At 37.3% G+C, this 17,056-nt stretch overlaps 1 protein-coding gene across 5 annotated transcripts in view; it reads left to right on the top strand.

The window, feature by feature from the left end:
* The window catches only part of srpk1b (SRSF protein kinase 1b), a 71,182-nt gene that overhangs the window by 49,782 nt on the left and 4,344 nt on the right, over positions 1–17,056 (top strand). For 4 of the 5 annotated variants that reach the window (XM_048173476.1, XM_048173475.1, XM_048173474.1 and 1 more), the window contains 6 exons: positions 3,028–3,053; positions 3,260–3,476; positions 7,150–7,557; positions 12,094–12,194; positions 12,427–12,534; positions 13,806–13,875. In XM_048173476.1, the coding sequence (XP_048029433.1) occupies positions 3,028–3,053; positions 3,260–3,476; positions 7,150–7,557; positions 12,094–12,194; positions 12,427–12,534; positions 13,806–13,875 (930 nt within the window). The remainder of the gene's footprint in view (positions 1–3,027; positions 3,054–3,259; positions 3,477–7,149; positions 7,558–12,093; positions 12,195–12,426; positions 12,535–13,805; positions 13,876–17,056) is intronic. The other variant, XM_048173473.1, reaches the window with a different exon arrangement.

Genomic DNA, 17,056 nt, shown 5'->3' on the forward strand with positions numbered 1-17,056 from the left:
GTTCCTACTAGGGTCAGTAATCAAGCAAAACTGCTGCCAAAAGGTATAAAAAAAAAAAAACATTAAAGGGGTCATAAAATGCAGTTTCAGATTTTTTGCAGTGTTAAAATGTATTTGATAGAGACTTGTTCAAAAGCTCTGGGCGAAACAAGCCTTCATTCATTAATTTCAAACAATTTTTAAATATTTAAAATAAAAACTCATTTAGACTCATTTATAACATTAAAGAGAACATTTTGTCAGAACTTCAAGTAAATTACGTTATTTTGTTTAGTTGTCTAATTTTGTTTTCAGAATCGTGAGAGAACCTGTATTTAAAAAAAAAATTAAAAATGGGATGTCTCGCATCTTTGTCACCTTTTTCACTCCTGAAAGGTTCAGTATTCATAAAAATGATTATTTTTCCATCCTCATTTTCACTCTCTGTGGAAAACGCTCGATTTCAAGGGGTGTTACCTTTTGCAGAAACAGAATTAAACACCCATTGCTATGTTTGGCTAACTTCATCCACACCCACCTTTACAGCATGTTGAGTTTTGATACTTGAGATGGCAAACTCTGTGATTGAGCCGTATATATATGAGCCTGAGCCAGCAACACTCAAACACTGTCAACACCGGATGCGAGCGATGCAACACAATAAAAGACAATAGAGCTCATTATGAGTAGTGATGTTGTTTATGCTGGATGCGGCACGACGCCACATGACAAATCCTTGACAGTAAACTGATGTTCTGTTCTATTACTGAAGTACTCCGAGTGCTTGCGCTACTTGTGATATGAAGGACAGAACATTTGCTTTGTCACGTCCAGTGTAGACATGGTGAGATTAAAAATAAATGTACTTACCTGCATTGCCTCCGAAGACAAAATGCTTGGCACGGAGTCTGACATATCTTTCAATAAAAGATTTTTTTTTTTAAAAACTAGCAGCATGTTGAGAAAAATTCATAAAACAGTAAAGAACAAACAAGAACCATTACTTTGAGTCAGGTACGTCATTAAGAATAAACTGCAGCCATGCATTTGTAATGCTCGGATCTTAAGGCGTTTTTGGAGGTGCAGTTTCTTTAGTTTTAGAGTCAGTTTTGAGTTCCGAAACCTCTTATTGGTGTAAATGTCAGAAACATTTTGAGTCTCCATTTCATGACCTCTTTAAAAATGTGGTTGCAAAAAAGTCCCTGTCAAGAAATCATTGTTTTCATCTATTATTTTATCTGTTATGTAATTTAATAATATGTCTATGTAGTTTAGTGTGGGGTTTAGTGCAGACCTCTGTGGGACCTGTAGCTATCGGTTTTTGCTGTCTCAGAGGAGACTGTTGTTGAATGTGCAGTTAAGTGGTTTTTGAAGGAAAAACTAAATTAAGTAAAAACAAAACCACTAAAAAGACCTTCACTGTCAAGAAAACACTCCCACCGACTCCAAAACAGGAAGCGATGATTACAATAAAATCTACGATTATGGTAGACACTAGAGAGCCGTACAATCTTAATATAGCAACTGGCCAGTTATTAAAAATGTATTCTAACAGAGTGTTCAATGGGATGTTATCTTTTTCATTATACATAGATACTTGTGTATTTGATTTATTCAAAGACCATAACTATTTAAAAAAAATGTTATATGTGTAAAAAAAAAAAAAAAAAAAAAATTTTCTGGGAGTTGATATTTCCACACACACGCACACAAAATTCTGATGTTGGTTCCAACAGTCATGGAACAAACTGGAAATATCACATGATACAGTATATTGTAATATGATAAATATATATTATAAGTACCATTTCAAAGTTTGGGTAGATAAGTTATTTTCTTTTCAAGAAAGAAAGAAAGAATGAAAAGATTTAATTCAGCAAGGACTCATTAAATTGATCAAAAGTGACAATAAATACATTTTTTTATGTTACAAAAGATTTCTATTTTAAATAAATGCTGTTCTTTTGAACTTTATATTGATCAAAGAACCCTGAAAAAATTCCACAAAAATCTGGAGCAGCACAACTGTTTTTACATTGATAATAATAAGAAATGTTTCTTGAGCAGCAAATCAGCATATTAGAATGATTTCTGACGGATCACGTGACACTGAAGACTGGAGTAATGATGCTGAAAATTCAGCTTTGATCACAGGAATAAATTACATTTTAAGGGCTCGTTCACACAGAACGCATTTTTGCTTTGAAAAAAGCGAGATACGGGCAATTTAATGGGGAAAAAACGCAAGGTCTCGACACATGTTTTTTTTTAAAGGTTTAACTGATTATAACTTGAGCTCCGTGTTTTTAGAATGCCATGTCATGCACTAGACGCTACAGAAGATGCAAGACGTGAGCACAACAGTTTTGCAATACATATGCAATACATAGAAAAACAATGGAAAAGTTTTATTGTATTGCATTGTAATGGAAAAACGCATTCTGTGTGAACAGCCCCTAAGACTTATTTCAAAAAAGAAAAAAAACATACTGCCCCCAAACTGAATGGTACAGAATAAGAATATCTAGTTATTCTTAAAATCTTTTTTTTTTTTTTTTTTTAAAGCTAGAAATCACAAATACCTGGAAAGGTTGTGCATATTTATTGGTTGAAAACCTTGCATTTAACATTTCAACTAGGTCAGGGAGTTTATAAATGTTCTGTTACATACAATATGTTCTTATTGATCTGATTTTTAACATGAAATTGTTGTAGTACTGATATCAGAGACTGCAGTTTTATTTAGCTGTAACTGAGTAACTTCACATCCATTCATCTCCTCTGAGAGCTCAGCATAGAACATCTCCATTGATACATTATTCAGAGTGACGTAAAGTCTGCGGGATGTTTCTAAATGAAGAGCAGTGACTCATGTGCTCCTCTATAAACAACTGAAGGATGACAAATTCCCACAGTTTGAATGTCTGGAGAAGCTCATGTGCACTACATTTGCAATATCCAGCTGATTGATTGACTTTGATTGACATTGATTGTGCGCAACGAGATACTGACGTTGTCTTCTCTTTTTATCTTCTTCCCCCGCTGCAGTGAGTACAGCTCCAGCCCCAAAACAAGTAAGCGTTCCTCTGAGAAGTTTTGGAGCGTGTTTATCAGCAGCAGATTCACACACAAATGGCTGTGAAATCGCCAGATTTAACTTAACTGTGCCACATCTTTTATTCATACAAACAACTGCTTTTGTACACTCAAACCCTTCTTGCATTGTTTGTTTCACTGGATTATTTACAAGATTAGAAAATAAAAAGATTCTCTCCTTTAGATGGCTAAAATGTCCAAGAACAAGAAGAAAAAGATGAAGAAGAAACAGAAGCGTCAGGCTGAACTCTTGGAGAAGAGGATTCTGGAGATCGAGGGACTGGAGAAAGGCCCTGATGGAGGAGAGGAGGAAGAGGAGGATGAAACGGAGACGCCCGACAGCACCCCATCAGTCCCCAGCAGTCACACGCTGCATGACATCACAGCTGAGGCCACACTGGGTGAGTGATGAGGAACTCTCAAACACTTGATTATTAGTACTGTTAGAGCAAGGCATCACTTGACTTGGGCCAGAAAGGTCTTGAACACTTTACAAGCTCTCTATCTGATTCTGAATTTGACTTGATTCTGAATCATTTAGGTGTATTTTGCTTACTCTGTAAAGAGATTCTCTCAGAGTTAATGCTGCAAATTATACAGGGCAATTAACATTACAACTTAGTACATTACAAAGATATGCATTTTAAATGTAGTGACTGAACAAAGCAAAAAACTTTATATAAAATATATAAAAACTATATATATATATATATATATATATATATATATATATATATATATATATATATATATATATATATATATATATATATATATATATATATATATATATATATATATATATATATAGTAGTCGAGAGATCGACTACTTCAGCCACGAGTCGGCGCTGTCAGAAACGGTCGACTACTCGAGCGTGCATTAACCATAAATTAATTCAAAATGTGAACGTCACCAACAGACACCACACATCAGATGTGTTGAAGTACAGTACAGTCCAAAAGTTTGGAACCACTAAGATTTTTAATGTTTTTAAAAGAAGTTTCGTCTGCTCACCAAGGCTACATTTATTTAATTAAAAATACAGTAAAAAACAGTAATATTGTGAAATATTATTACAATTTAAAATAACTGTGTACTATTTAAATATATTTGACAAAGTAATTTATTCCTGTGATGCAAAGCTGAATTTTCAGCATCGTTACTCCAGTCTTCAGTGTCACATGATCCTTCAGAAATCATTCTAATATGCTGATTTGCTGCTCAATAAACATTTATGATTATTTTCAATGTTGAAAACAGTTTTTTTTTCAGGATTCCTTGATGAATAGAAAGTTCAAAAGAACAGCATTTATCTGAAATACAAAGCTTCTGTAGCATTATACACTACCGTTCAAAAGTTTGGGGTCAGTAAGAATTTTTATTTTTATTTTTTTGAAAAGAAATTAAAGAAATGAATACTTTTATTCAGCAAGGATGCATTAAATCAATCAAAAGTGGCAGTAAAGACATTTATTAATGTTACAAAAGATTAGATTTCAGATAAACACTGTTCTTTTGAACTTTCTATTCATCAAATAATCCTGAAAAAAAATATTGTACTCAAATATTTTGTACAATTGTACACATTAAATGTTTCTTGAGCAGCAGATCAGCATATTAGAATGATTTCTGAAGGATCATGTGACACTGAAGGCTGGAGTAATGATGCTGAAAATTCAGCTTTGCATCACAGGAATAAATTACTTTGTGAAATATATTCAAATAGAAAACTGTTATTTTAAATTGTAATAATATTTCACAATATTACTGTTTTTTACTGTATTTTTAATTAAATAAATGTAGCCTTGGTGAGCAGACGAAACTTCTTTTAAAAACATTAAAAATCTTAGTGGTTCCAAACTTTTGGACTGTACTGTATTTCATCAAGGATGACAAAAATATCGTAATTTGCCAACTCTGTAAGACTACCACCTACAACCACCTACGATTGAAACATCCAACAACAAAGGCAAATGTTAGTGAGATGCACACCACGAAGCAAACGAGCATTGGTGAGTTCTCTAAACAAATATGACTCTCTAAAAGCCGACATCGCGTCTGACATTAAAGGCAAGAACGTCTCCCTCACTACTTGTCTCTCGATGCGCTTGTATTTCTAAATGCAAACCAGCGATCCATGAGCTCGACCAAAGACTGCGTGTGGCGAGAGGACAATAGCGGTGATGACTTGTCTATAAACTTTCAAGCCGACTGAAGTAAGATTCTATTCATTCTTGTTATTACTGTTTAAAACTTGGTAAATGTTAAAGTTATTATTATAAGTTATTATTAAATTACTGTATGCATGCAGCCATGCACATATAGTTTGCATATACGACACGAATGTTAGGATTAAAATGTTGCGTGCAGCTATTTATTTGGCTTTACTCTGTTACATGAAAATTAAAATATGTAATGTCATAATTATAATGTTTGAGAGTTTACTTATGTAATTGTTGCATTAGGCTATGAATTAATAAACATGCATTGATAAGAACTATTTCATGTATTTTCATTTACATTAGCATGAACCACGAGTAGTCGAGTAACTCGAGTATTGTTTTGATAAGAAATCGACTAGCAGAAATCAGTAGTCGTGCAACCCCTAATATATAAATAAATAAATATATAATATATATATATTCCGTATTTATAATTCATACAGGGCTTGGCATTAACTTTTTGCTCAGCAGCCACTGTGGCTAGTGGTTTTCCAAAGTTACTAGCCGCTCAGCATTTTCACTGGCCACAATTTTGACATCGATACCATGAGGAAAAACTGCCATATAGATATTTTTAAGCAGGTATATTAGGTTGCTGTCACTTTAAGAAGCACGAATCCATTATATTATTCTTTCTCATTTGTTTACATTCACTTAAAACAGCTGTGTTTACATGAATACTTGACAAGACTGGCATTTTGACATTTGTGTGCATTTGACTGTTTAAGTGCAATAAGCAGCAAAAAACAACTCAATTTAGTAGTTTTATGTGCCGCATTTTGGGTGTGAGCACAAAATCTGTGGGAATGAGTCAAATTATGTGCAATACACGTAATGTCACACCGAAATTCAAGCTTTGTAACACCAACAATATTAATCTGGAGCAAATGAAACAAGTGAGTGAGGGGAGGCGGGTTTGTGTGTCGACCCGCTGTCGGAGAGATGTGAGAGAGAGAGAAAGATCAGCTGGTGTATCTATTCTGTGGAAAATGAGTACTGTAAGCGTTTCAAATATTTCGGTATTAATATGTATCGAAAAATCTATTTTTGACAACACTACGTTGCACTTAGTTTATTATTTCCGATGCCCTCTTAAAAGACTACAATTGAAAAATATAGATCCTATAAAATTCAACCCGCCAAAGTGGCTAGAAATCCACCCGCATTTGGCTGGTTGGAGGGTGAGAACTTGATGTTGATTCAGTAACTGCAATGACGGATTCAAACAGTTCATTCTGTCAAGGATTTGTCAGAGTAAAGCAAACTTCTGACTTTGCGAGTCTTATCTTAAAAACCATATACAAATGAGTGGCTTAAAAGAGTCATTCGTACATGCACTGAATAATTTGGATTCACTGAACAGAACTGGTTCTTAAGAGAAATTTGTGAATTGAATTACAATGGCTGAGATTTTAAGAGTGTTAGATTGCTGTTAAGTAGAAAAACAATATTTTTTACCTAGCCTCAGTAAGCCAGCGCCTAGCAACCGCAGATCAGTGCACTGAGAGCACCTTAGCAACCACTTAGCAATGCTCTGACATCCATCATCAACACCTTAGCATGATATCATCAAGCACAGGCAAACATTGCAGTTGTTAATGCAGTTAATTATATCATTGTTAACTGGCACCGTAGATGTAGATATCTGTGCAATATCTGTACTGTTGCAGAATCTCTGCTGCTCTTCTGTGAATGTAGCCACGTCCCAGTCGTTATGAAAAAAATATGCTTCTAGCTACTGTCTTTATCAATTATGACTGGTGCTGCTGTGTTTTAGAGTCTTGTCGTGATATATCAGTGTTTCAACTCAGAGATTGAAATCAAAACTTTTTGAACTTTTATCCACTCCAGATGGTGTCACAGATGGTTGGTCTCAGCTCAGAGGCACCGTCAACGGCCACAGCCCAGGCCTTGAGGACGAGCAGAGCCTCGATCTCCAGCAGCAGATGAAGGACGACACCCCCGTGAACCCTTACGACAGCGGCACCGAGGGATCCGACCTTACTAACCCTTACCCGGCATGCAACGGCACCGAAGAGAAAGAGCCCAGTCCTCCGTCCCCTGCCGCCACAGACGGTAATCGACCTTTGATTTGTGGCATGGTTGAGTCACAGTGCCCTAGGGTGCAGGATCAAGAGAGCCCCATGGCGGAGCTGAACGGCTCCGGCTCTGTTGAGAGCCCCAGAGCGGAGATGGGCCTCACCATGGAGGTGGACCCCAGCGCGCAGGTGGTCACAGAGGAGGAGAGCCTGAAGGACGGTCAGTGCGGAGCTCTCATTGGAGGAACGCCCCTCCCTTTGATCCTCTGTTTGCTTCTTACTAACTCCCCTCCCGCCTCTCTCCGCCTCTGTGTGTTTTCCTAGAGTCTTCTAACACTGTCAGCTGAACCGGTTTTGCTAACATACTAAAACAGCCTGGTTTTGCAGTGTTTGATAGCAGTATTTGGAGAGGGACAGTTCACATACAACATGCTTTTGATGAAATAAATTGATTATAAAGATGGAACTAATGGAATTCCAGTCATGGAAGTCAGAAAATTATTTTTAAATTCACAAGCATGGCAATGAATTAGTCTGGACAGATCATTAATTAGACCCCAATAAAATAACTAAATAATAAAAATGACCAATTTCATTATCAATTAGTTGGATATGTGCATGAAAAAATGCTTTACTTTGGAAAAGAGGCAAAGTAGCAAAGGCCTCAGAGCAAACCCTGCAGAAAAAGTACATGACCCAAGCTGTCCAAGAGCTCAGGAGCAGTTTATTAAACGCGTCAAGGTGGCTGCTGTGTCAGCTGCTCTGACAGATTTCTTGTTCTATTTAATGAGGTTGAGATGTTTTTCCCCTGCCACATAAGTGTCTGTCCTTATCTGTAAGTGTTAGAAAAGTATAATCAAGAGAGTAGTTTCATTTCACCAAACATTGTGTCACAGCAAGATAAACTCCAGTACTCCAGTGAGCAAGCATACAGTACATGCACATAAAAGCAGGCTACAAAAAAGGATGTGTAGTCATTTTGTTTGACTGAGACAGTATTTCTTGAACAACTACATTTAGGTTTAAATTGAACAATATACTGCCAAATGTTTTGGGATGCCTGCCTTTACGTGCACGTGAACTTTAATGACATCCCATTCTTAATCCGTAGGGTTTAATATGGAGTTGGCCCACCCTTTGCAGCTATAACAGCTTCAACTCTTCTGGGAAGGCTTTCCACAAGGTTTAGGAGTGTGTTTATGGGAATTTTTGACCAATCTTCTAGAAGTATATTTGTGTGATCAGGCAGTGATGTTGGCGAGAAGGTCTGGCTCAGTTTCCGCTCTAATTCATCCCAAAGGTGTTCTGTCGGGTTGAGGTCAGGACTCAGGCCAGTCAAGTTCCTCCACACCAAACTCACTCATCCATGTCTTTATGGACCTTGCTTTGTGCACTGCTGCGCAGTCATGTTGGAACAGGAAGGGACCATCCCCAAACTGTTCCCACAAAGTTGGGAGCATGAAATTGTCCAAAATGTCTTGGTATGCTGAAGCATTAAGAGTTCCTTATACTGGAACTAAGGGGCCAAGCCCAACCCCTGAAAAACAACCCCACACCAGACAGAGAAGCGTGATTGGTCACTCCAGAGAACACGTCTCCACTGCTCTAGAGTCCAGTGGCGGTGTGCTTTACACCACTGCATCCGACGCTTTGCATTGCACTTGGTGATGTAAGGCTTGGATGCAGTTGCTCAGCCATGGAAACCCATTCCATGAAGCTCTCTATGCACTGTTCTTGAGCTAATCTGAAGGCCACAGGAAGTTTGGAGGTCTGTAGCTATTGACTCTGCAGAAAGTTGGCGACTTCTGCGTACAGTGAGCCTCAGCATGCGCTGACCCCGCTCTGTGATTTTTACGTGGCCTACCACTTCATGGCTGAGTTGCTGTTGTTCCCAATTTCTTCCACTTTGTTATGATACCACTAACAGTTGACCGTGGAATATTTAGTAGTGAGGAAATTTCAGGAATGGACTTATTGCACAGGTGGCAGCCTATCACGGTACCACGCTTGACTTCACTGAGCTCCTGAGAGCGACCCATTCTTTCACAAATGTTTGTAGAAGCAGTCTGCATGCCTAGGTGCTTGATTTTATACACCTGTGGCCATGGAAGTGATTGGAACACCTGAATTCAATGATTTGGAGGGGTGTCCCAATACTTTTGGCGATATAGTGTATAATGGAAATCTGTCTGTTTGTCTATCTGTCTGTCTTTCTGTCTATCTATTAGGGCTGTAACGATATGCGATATGAAACCGAAATCGCGATACGCAGGTCCACGAACCTGTATCGCGATGTGAGAAGGCAGAATCGCGACACACCCCTTCCAACTCCCAGAGTTATCCTTCCTGTCCAGATCCAATGCTACCACATTTTTAAATTACTATAAGTATTAGGGGTGTAACGATTTATCGTAGATGGTGTGTCTCAATCAGCTCTCTAGTTCAGTAAGTGTTTCGGGCACACATTGAATCTTGCAAGCAGGTTTAAACGTTTCTCATGTCAGTCTCTTGCATGGTCGCGGGAGAAAAGTCGTGGCTTTCTTTCACCGCAGTGCACAGGAACAGCTGTGCTCACAGAAAAGCAAAAGACGCTTGCGATGCTTCGCTTTAAGTTCTGTGGGGCCGTTCACATATTGCGTCTTTTCCGCGTGCAAGTCAGTTATTATTTTCAAATGTAGCCGCGCGGCAAGCGCGCTCATAATGGGATCAACGCGGTCGCGACGCGCATGCAATTCTCAACTTCTCAGAATGCCGCAAGCGCACCGCAGGTCGTGTGACAAGAATCAACCGATCAGCTATGGCCTTTCCGTAACAAAACATCAAAAGCTCAGCCGAACAGCTGATCATAGCTGTACATGGTGGTTTTTATATCTTATCTCCATCAATATATCTCGTAGTAAAACTAATGCAAGGGCTAGAAATCATTTATCCTTAGCAGAAACATCCTGATCCTCTTGGAGAGCTCAGTTCATGGTTGCATAGCAACGACCGACGCCACGGGAGCGCAAGCGCTTTGGAAAGAAGGAGAAGCGGTGCGGCCGCGCCTTCCACGCGTTTTTAGACGCGATATGTGAACGGCCCCTATTCATAATTCTAAGTTCATGTTAAATTTAACATTTTTTTTCAGTGACAGACAGCCCTATTCAGCTGTTAATTTGAATACAGAAGGTTTTTATTAAAATTTTATATTTATTTATTTTATTGAAATGTGATCTTGTATGTACAACAAGGAAAATTATTGAAATTTGTTCATGTTTTTTTAATAAATCTTGTTTGAATTTCAGTTTCATTTTGTTCAAAATATCGTGATACGTATCGTATCGTGAACTCCGTATCGAGATACGTATCGTATCGTGACCTGAGCGTATCGTTACACCCCTACTATCTATCTATCTACAGTTGCAAGAATAAGTATGTGAAACACTTGCAAAATCTGTGAAAATGTGCAAAAGTTTAACAAAATAAGAGAGATCATACAAAATGCATGTTATTTTTTATTTAGTACTGTCCTGAGTAAGATATTTTACATAAAAGATGTTTACATATAATTCATAAAGCAAAAAAAATAGCTGAATTTATTAATATGACCCAGTTCAAAAGTTTGTGAACCACTGGTCCTCAATACTGTCTGTGGTTACCTGGATGATCTATGACTGTTTTTTTTTTTTTGTTTGTGTGTTGGTTGTTCATGAGTCCCTTGTTTATTCTGAGCAGTTAAACTGAGCTCTTTTCTTCAGAAAAAAAATGATATTTTTAGTGATATTTGTAAATTGTATTTCTAAATGTTTCGTTAGCATGTTGCTAATGTACTGTTAAATATGGTTAAAGTTACCATCGTTTATTACTGTATTCACGAAGACAAGACTGTCGTTATTTTCATTTTTTAAACACTTGCAGTCTGTATAATTCATAAACTTCATTCTTTATAAATCTCTCCTACAGTGTGTAATGTTAGCTTTAGCCACAGAGCACTATCAAACTCATTCAGAATCAAATGTAAACATCCAAATAAATACCATACTTATGCGATTAGGCATGCTGCATGACAATCTCTTTGTAAAGATCCATTTTGAGGGTTATATTAGCAGTGTGAACTGTGTTTATGCTGTTTAAGGCAGTCGTGAGCTCGGGGGCGGGGAGCACGAGAATTTAAAGGGGCCGCAGCCTGTATCGGTGCATATTTAATGATGCCCCAAAATAGGCAGTTAAAAAAATGAATTAAAAAAAATCTATTGGGTATTTTGAGCTGAAACTTCAGACACATTTAGGGGACACCTTAGACTTATATTACATCTTTTGAAAACACGTTCTACGGCACCTTTAAGAATCAATGGTTCACAAACTTTTGAACTGGGTCATATTAATAAATTCAGCTTTTTTTTTTTTGTCTTGTTGATTATATGTAAACATCTTTTATGTAAAATATCTTACTCAGGACAGTACTAAATAAAAAATAACATGCATTTTGGATTATCTCCCTTATTTTGTTAAAAATATTAACATTTATCTATCTAATCTGTGAGTGTGTAACCACAGGTGTTCACCTGTTAGCAGTGCTCTAGTGTCTTTATTCTGTTGCTTTCATTTTTCATGGCTGAAATTGATTAATAGAAAGCCACTGTATTAGACTCAACATCCCACAGAGCTTCATAAATCAGCAAAAACACTGAATCTCACAAGAGCCAATCCAGATTGTGTGCGTTATTGACTCTATTGACTCTAAAACCGTCTTTCTCATGCTTCTGTTGTACTGCAGCTAAGATTGCTGCGGGAAACCTGCTGCTCAACCCCCTGGAGCCGCTAAATGCTGATAAGATCCAGGTGAAAATAGCTGACCTGGGCAACGCCTGCTGGGTGGTGAGTCTGTAGTTTTCTTTGCATGTATAGCAAAAAAAAAAAAACAGCTCAATCAGAGAGTTAAAGGGATAGTCTACCCAAAAACAAAGATTCTGTCATCATTTACATTTAGTCTGGTAAATGGATACATTCACTGAACTGACCGATTGAGATGCTGATATCCTCATGTGTATTCATGTCTCACCTCTGTGTCAGTGGTTTGTTCATCGTAACTCTTGTTTGTCATCATCAGCATAAGCACTTCACAGATGATATTCAGACGCGGCAGTATCGCTCTCTGGAGGTGTTGATTGGTTCAGGATACGGCACACCAGCTGACATCTGGAGCACAGCATGCATGGTGCGTTTAAAGACTTTTTTGATTATAAGAATAACTTTTTTTTTTTTTTTTGATATATGGAATAAAACTCCACTGGTGAAGTGTGCCGTTCCAAAACATCAAGATTTCGAGTCTCTCTTGCAAAACCAACTGAGCTTGCTTGTAAAGCAGCATCCTAACAATGCACTCTATACAGGCAGCAACCTTGCAGGACACAAATAGCTTTCCACATGGTGACTTGACTTAGAATTCATTCTAATAGAGTTTGTTGTTAGCATGTCACTAAGGTAATGACTTGATACTTCAGAGTGATTTCAAGAGATTTGCGCTAACATGTTGCTTAAGTAATGACCCGATACTCAAGTTTGATTCCAGTTGAGTTTTGCAATAGCATGTTGTTAAAGTAATGACCCGATAATCAAATTTTATTCCACAATTTGAGATTTGCTTTAACATTTTAAGATGATTTCATGCTTAAAATACCAGTAATTTCCAGTTAGCATGTTGCTTAAGCAATGACCCGATACTCAAATTTGATTCTAATAGAGTTTTCACACGTTGCTAATGTAATGACCCGATACTCAAATAGAGTTTACATTAGCATGTTGCTAAGCTAACGTCATGATTTTCTAATAAGTAACAAGATACACTGCATGCACAAATATTTGGTGAAATAGTCTGATTTTATTTACATTGAGTTATCAATTAAATAAATTGACTTTTTCATTGTCTTGTCAACAATATCAGATTTTTGTTCATCGAGGGGGATCTATTCAATGTTGCTTTAGAATTTGGCTAAAAGAAGATGTCTTATCTTTTAGAACAGCTTTTGCCAGAAACACATATGCCGTATGATGCTGTCTTTTGCATTAAAATGCTGTCTAGGATGGCAGCTCAGCAGGTTTTGGATCAGAGCTTAATATCTTGTCAGGCTGAATTCACAGGTCTCTCTTTCATTGACTTCTGCTCTCAGAGTGTTTCATTGAGTGCTGCTGACGCTGGTCACTTGGCCTGTGTCCCGCTCTGCAATGCACAGCCTTGGCACCTTTTTTAAACAGTAAGGCCAGACCCACAGAGAGAGGTTAAACTCCATCTGTATGAGTGTTTCAGGCCCGCTGCGTAACAATAAAGACTTGTTACTCTTGTCACGTTATGGCGGCTTCAGGTCAGACATGTGTGCGAAGGTTGGTTTGGCCTTTCAGATAGCAGCCTAGCATCTAGAGAACTGGATACTAGGATTGCTGTGTCTGTCCACACATACATTCGTCTTCTCAAAGTGTGTCTCTCCCTAGGCATTTGAGCTGGCGACAGGGGATTACCTGTTTGAGCCTCACTCCGGAGAAGAATATTCCAGAGATGAAGGTAATTATTCTTCCACAGGTTGGCAGGGTTCATACACATTTTTACCAGTACTTTTCCATGACTTTTGAGGCAATATTTATGACCTAATGTTCCATGGAAATCTATGTATACATGCAAAATAAGAATAAAAATCCATGTTCAAATTTATTGTAGCATATCTTAACTAAAATCAATGACTATTAATGCTGTTCGATTGCTTGCTATTTGTTTTAAATAGAATAATTGTTTTTTTTGTTTTGTTTTTATTACAATTATTTCACCTAAATCCTTGTGTTTTTACATTGGGGCAATTTTTGCGCATTAGTTTACACAACACAAGGAAGCTTGATTTCAAATTCTGAATTGAATTTACAGTCAGTAAACATTCAGTAAAATAAGAACAAAGAAATTGCAAGCAGCAGCACAAATAAATACAATACAGTGCTCGTCATTAACGCTTTTCTGGGACAAGTGGATTTTTTTGAAGGGGTAAGTGATAGAGAATTGTAAAAAAATAACTAGGAAGTCACCAAAATGCGAGAATGACTCTGATTTTATTTCATTTTAGTGTAAGTGGTGATTGATAATGGATAATAATTTATAATGTACGTATTATAATGTACTGACGGTAACAAGGTTTTGCTGTTGAGGTTCGCGCAGCCTCTCGAGGAGAAATGTAAACAAATGAGCAGAGTACACACAAACTCAGTTAACATACTGTGGTAAAAATTCAAAATATGTAGTTTTTATATTTATGACACATAATACAGTTGAGCAACATAACACGACCACGAGTGCTGTCTTCCTGAATACTATCACGATTGAAAATGTGACACTTATTTTATACAACAGTTCAATAAACAAGTAATTAAAATTAAGTCACTTAAATTGACTGTTTTTGTTGTTTCAGCAGCGAAAATAGTTCTAAACAAAGCAGAACACAGCAGAAACACTTTACTGAATGATTCAGCGTTTTGAACGAAACGGTTGAGTCAAAGATTCAATGATTCATTCATAAACAACTCCCTCATTCTTGAATGAGTTTGAACGAATCGTTTGAATGAATGACTTGATGACTCACTCATTAAGATGGTCACCTGCCGCCACATACTGGCAGTTTAGTTTCATGTTTAAAAGTATCATTCTTTCCAACATTTCCTATTTGTAAATTAAAAAAATTTAAAATTTAAAAAAAAGGCTCATAACATTATTTAATGCAGTTGTGTAAAGTGTAAATGATTGGTAATGGCCCCGGCCATTTGAATTAAACTCGGGAGAAGATATGCAGAATTACATATGTCAAAGCTGAAAGAACACTAATGAGAATATTGCTTCAGAATAAATTATATTTACAGCACAAAAATCCTATTTTTTACTCAGACAAGTGAATGACCTGATTTACTCATCTGAAGGACAAGCACATGACAAGGCTTATTGTCGAGCCCTGCAATAGAATAAAGATACAAATGAAAGTTTTTTTAGGTAGATCTAACAGTAGTATTCAGGTACAGAAATTGAATAAAGGTAGTCTTCACTGTGAATTAAAGAACAGACAGTTTACATTCACTTAAGACATAACTGGTGAGGATACTCACCAAGACAGGCATTTTGAGATAATTTTTGTGTTTTTGGCCATTTAAGCGCAATAATACTTGAAAATAAACTTAATTTGGTACTCATGAGCTGTTTGCGAGGCGGCTTTATGTGCCTGAGAGTGCACAGAAAACCGTCTCTGACAGTTTGCGAGTACTGAATCGCTTGAATGTTTAAATTGACAAGACTTAAAAAGACGTGCAAATAATAAGCTTTTGTGACAATGAAACACCGATTGGGCAAGTGACAATACCGTCAACTGTCCTGAAATGCGACCGAAAGTGTTGTATCGCAGCGTGAAGCTCGTTTATAGTACAAACGCAGTGTGCTGATGTGAAGTCATTTGTGTCATGCTCTGTTTTCAATTACTGATTTGATCTGATATTCTGTGTGGATTCATTACTCATCTAACCCTACATGCAATGTTGAATAAATGTTTATGGGAATTTCCCGCATTATAAGTGCAAAACCTGCGGGAATGAGTAAAACTATGCGCAACGCCTGCGCCGAAATTCAGGCCCTGATTAAGCATATATTCTATTATACAGATATTTGTGTTTCCATTACTTTTCTGGGTTCATTTTTTCAGGCCTGGAAATTGCTGTTTTAAAAATCTATGACGCTTCCAGGTTTTTTCATGACCGTACGAACCCTGTGTTGGGATTCCACCCACACAACTTCCCCAGACCTGCAGTGAATCAAAAACAGTCACAACTGGAGAACAAATCACACTATGCCTGTTAATTAGCACTTGAACGAGAGCCATTGCAAGTACCATAATGACGCCCAATGCATCCATTTCTCAGCCGCAGTGTAATATGTGAGCTGTCATTACGGAGGTGACACTGGGCAGTTGAGTTGCTGGAGAGGTTGCGGCCTCTGAGCTGTTTTAGGCTGTGTTCACAGTCAGCAAAAATCAAATTTTTTGCATATCCAGATTTTCATACAGATGCGTTTTTGAGTCTGGACAGCAAAAACAACAACAACAATGGCAAAATGACGTGAAATCTGATTTTTCAAATCTGATTCAATTCACATTTAGAGGTGATTTGAAATGTGATGTGTATCAGTCAGGATGCTCTGGCTGCCTAAATTAGGAGGAGGAGGAGCTTCATAGAGACAAGAACTAAATGGGTGCGTTTTCCAAAAGCATTGTTAACCAACTAACATCGCAATTTCCGTCGTTACTAAAATAGTTCAATGATTTGGTGTTTCCTGAAACCATAGTTCAAACTAACATTCGCAAACTGCATCTCAAATTTGTGTGGATGCACCGACAGCTCTCATGTCATGGTTGGAAGAATAGTTTCTTTTTTTTTTTTTATGACATGAACTTAATAAATTATCTTGAGCAAAATAAGCAAGCTGACATTAAGTACAATGTTTATCTTTTATTTCAAATATATACAAATGTTATTTACATATTTTAGTTTGTCGTGAAATTTTAAGCAACGTTTTTGAAGAGTGTGCTTGCGCGTACGTGCTCTGGTACTTAAAGGGTTAGTTCACCCAAAAAGTCATTTATTACTCCCCTCATGTCGTTCCACACCCGTAAGACCTTGGTTAATCTTCAGAACACAAATTAAGATATTTTTGATGAAATCCGATG

This window comes from Megalobrama amblycephala, linkage group LG21 (genome assembly GCF_018812025.1).
Source record: "Megalobrama amblycephala isolate DHTTF-2021 linkage group LG21, ASM1881202v1, whole genome shotgun sequence".
NCBI lineage: Eukaryota > Metazoa > Chordata > Actinopteri > Cypriniformes > Xenocyprididae > Megalobrama > Megalobrama amblycephala.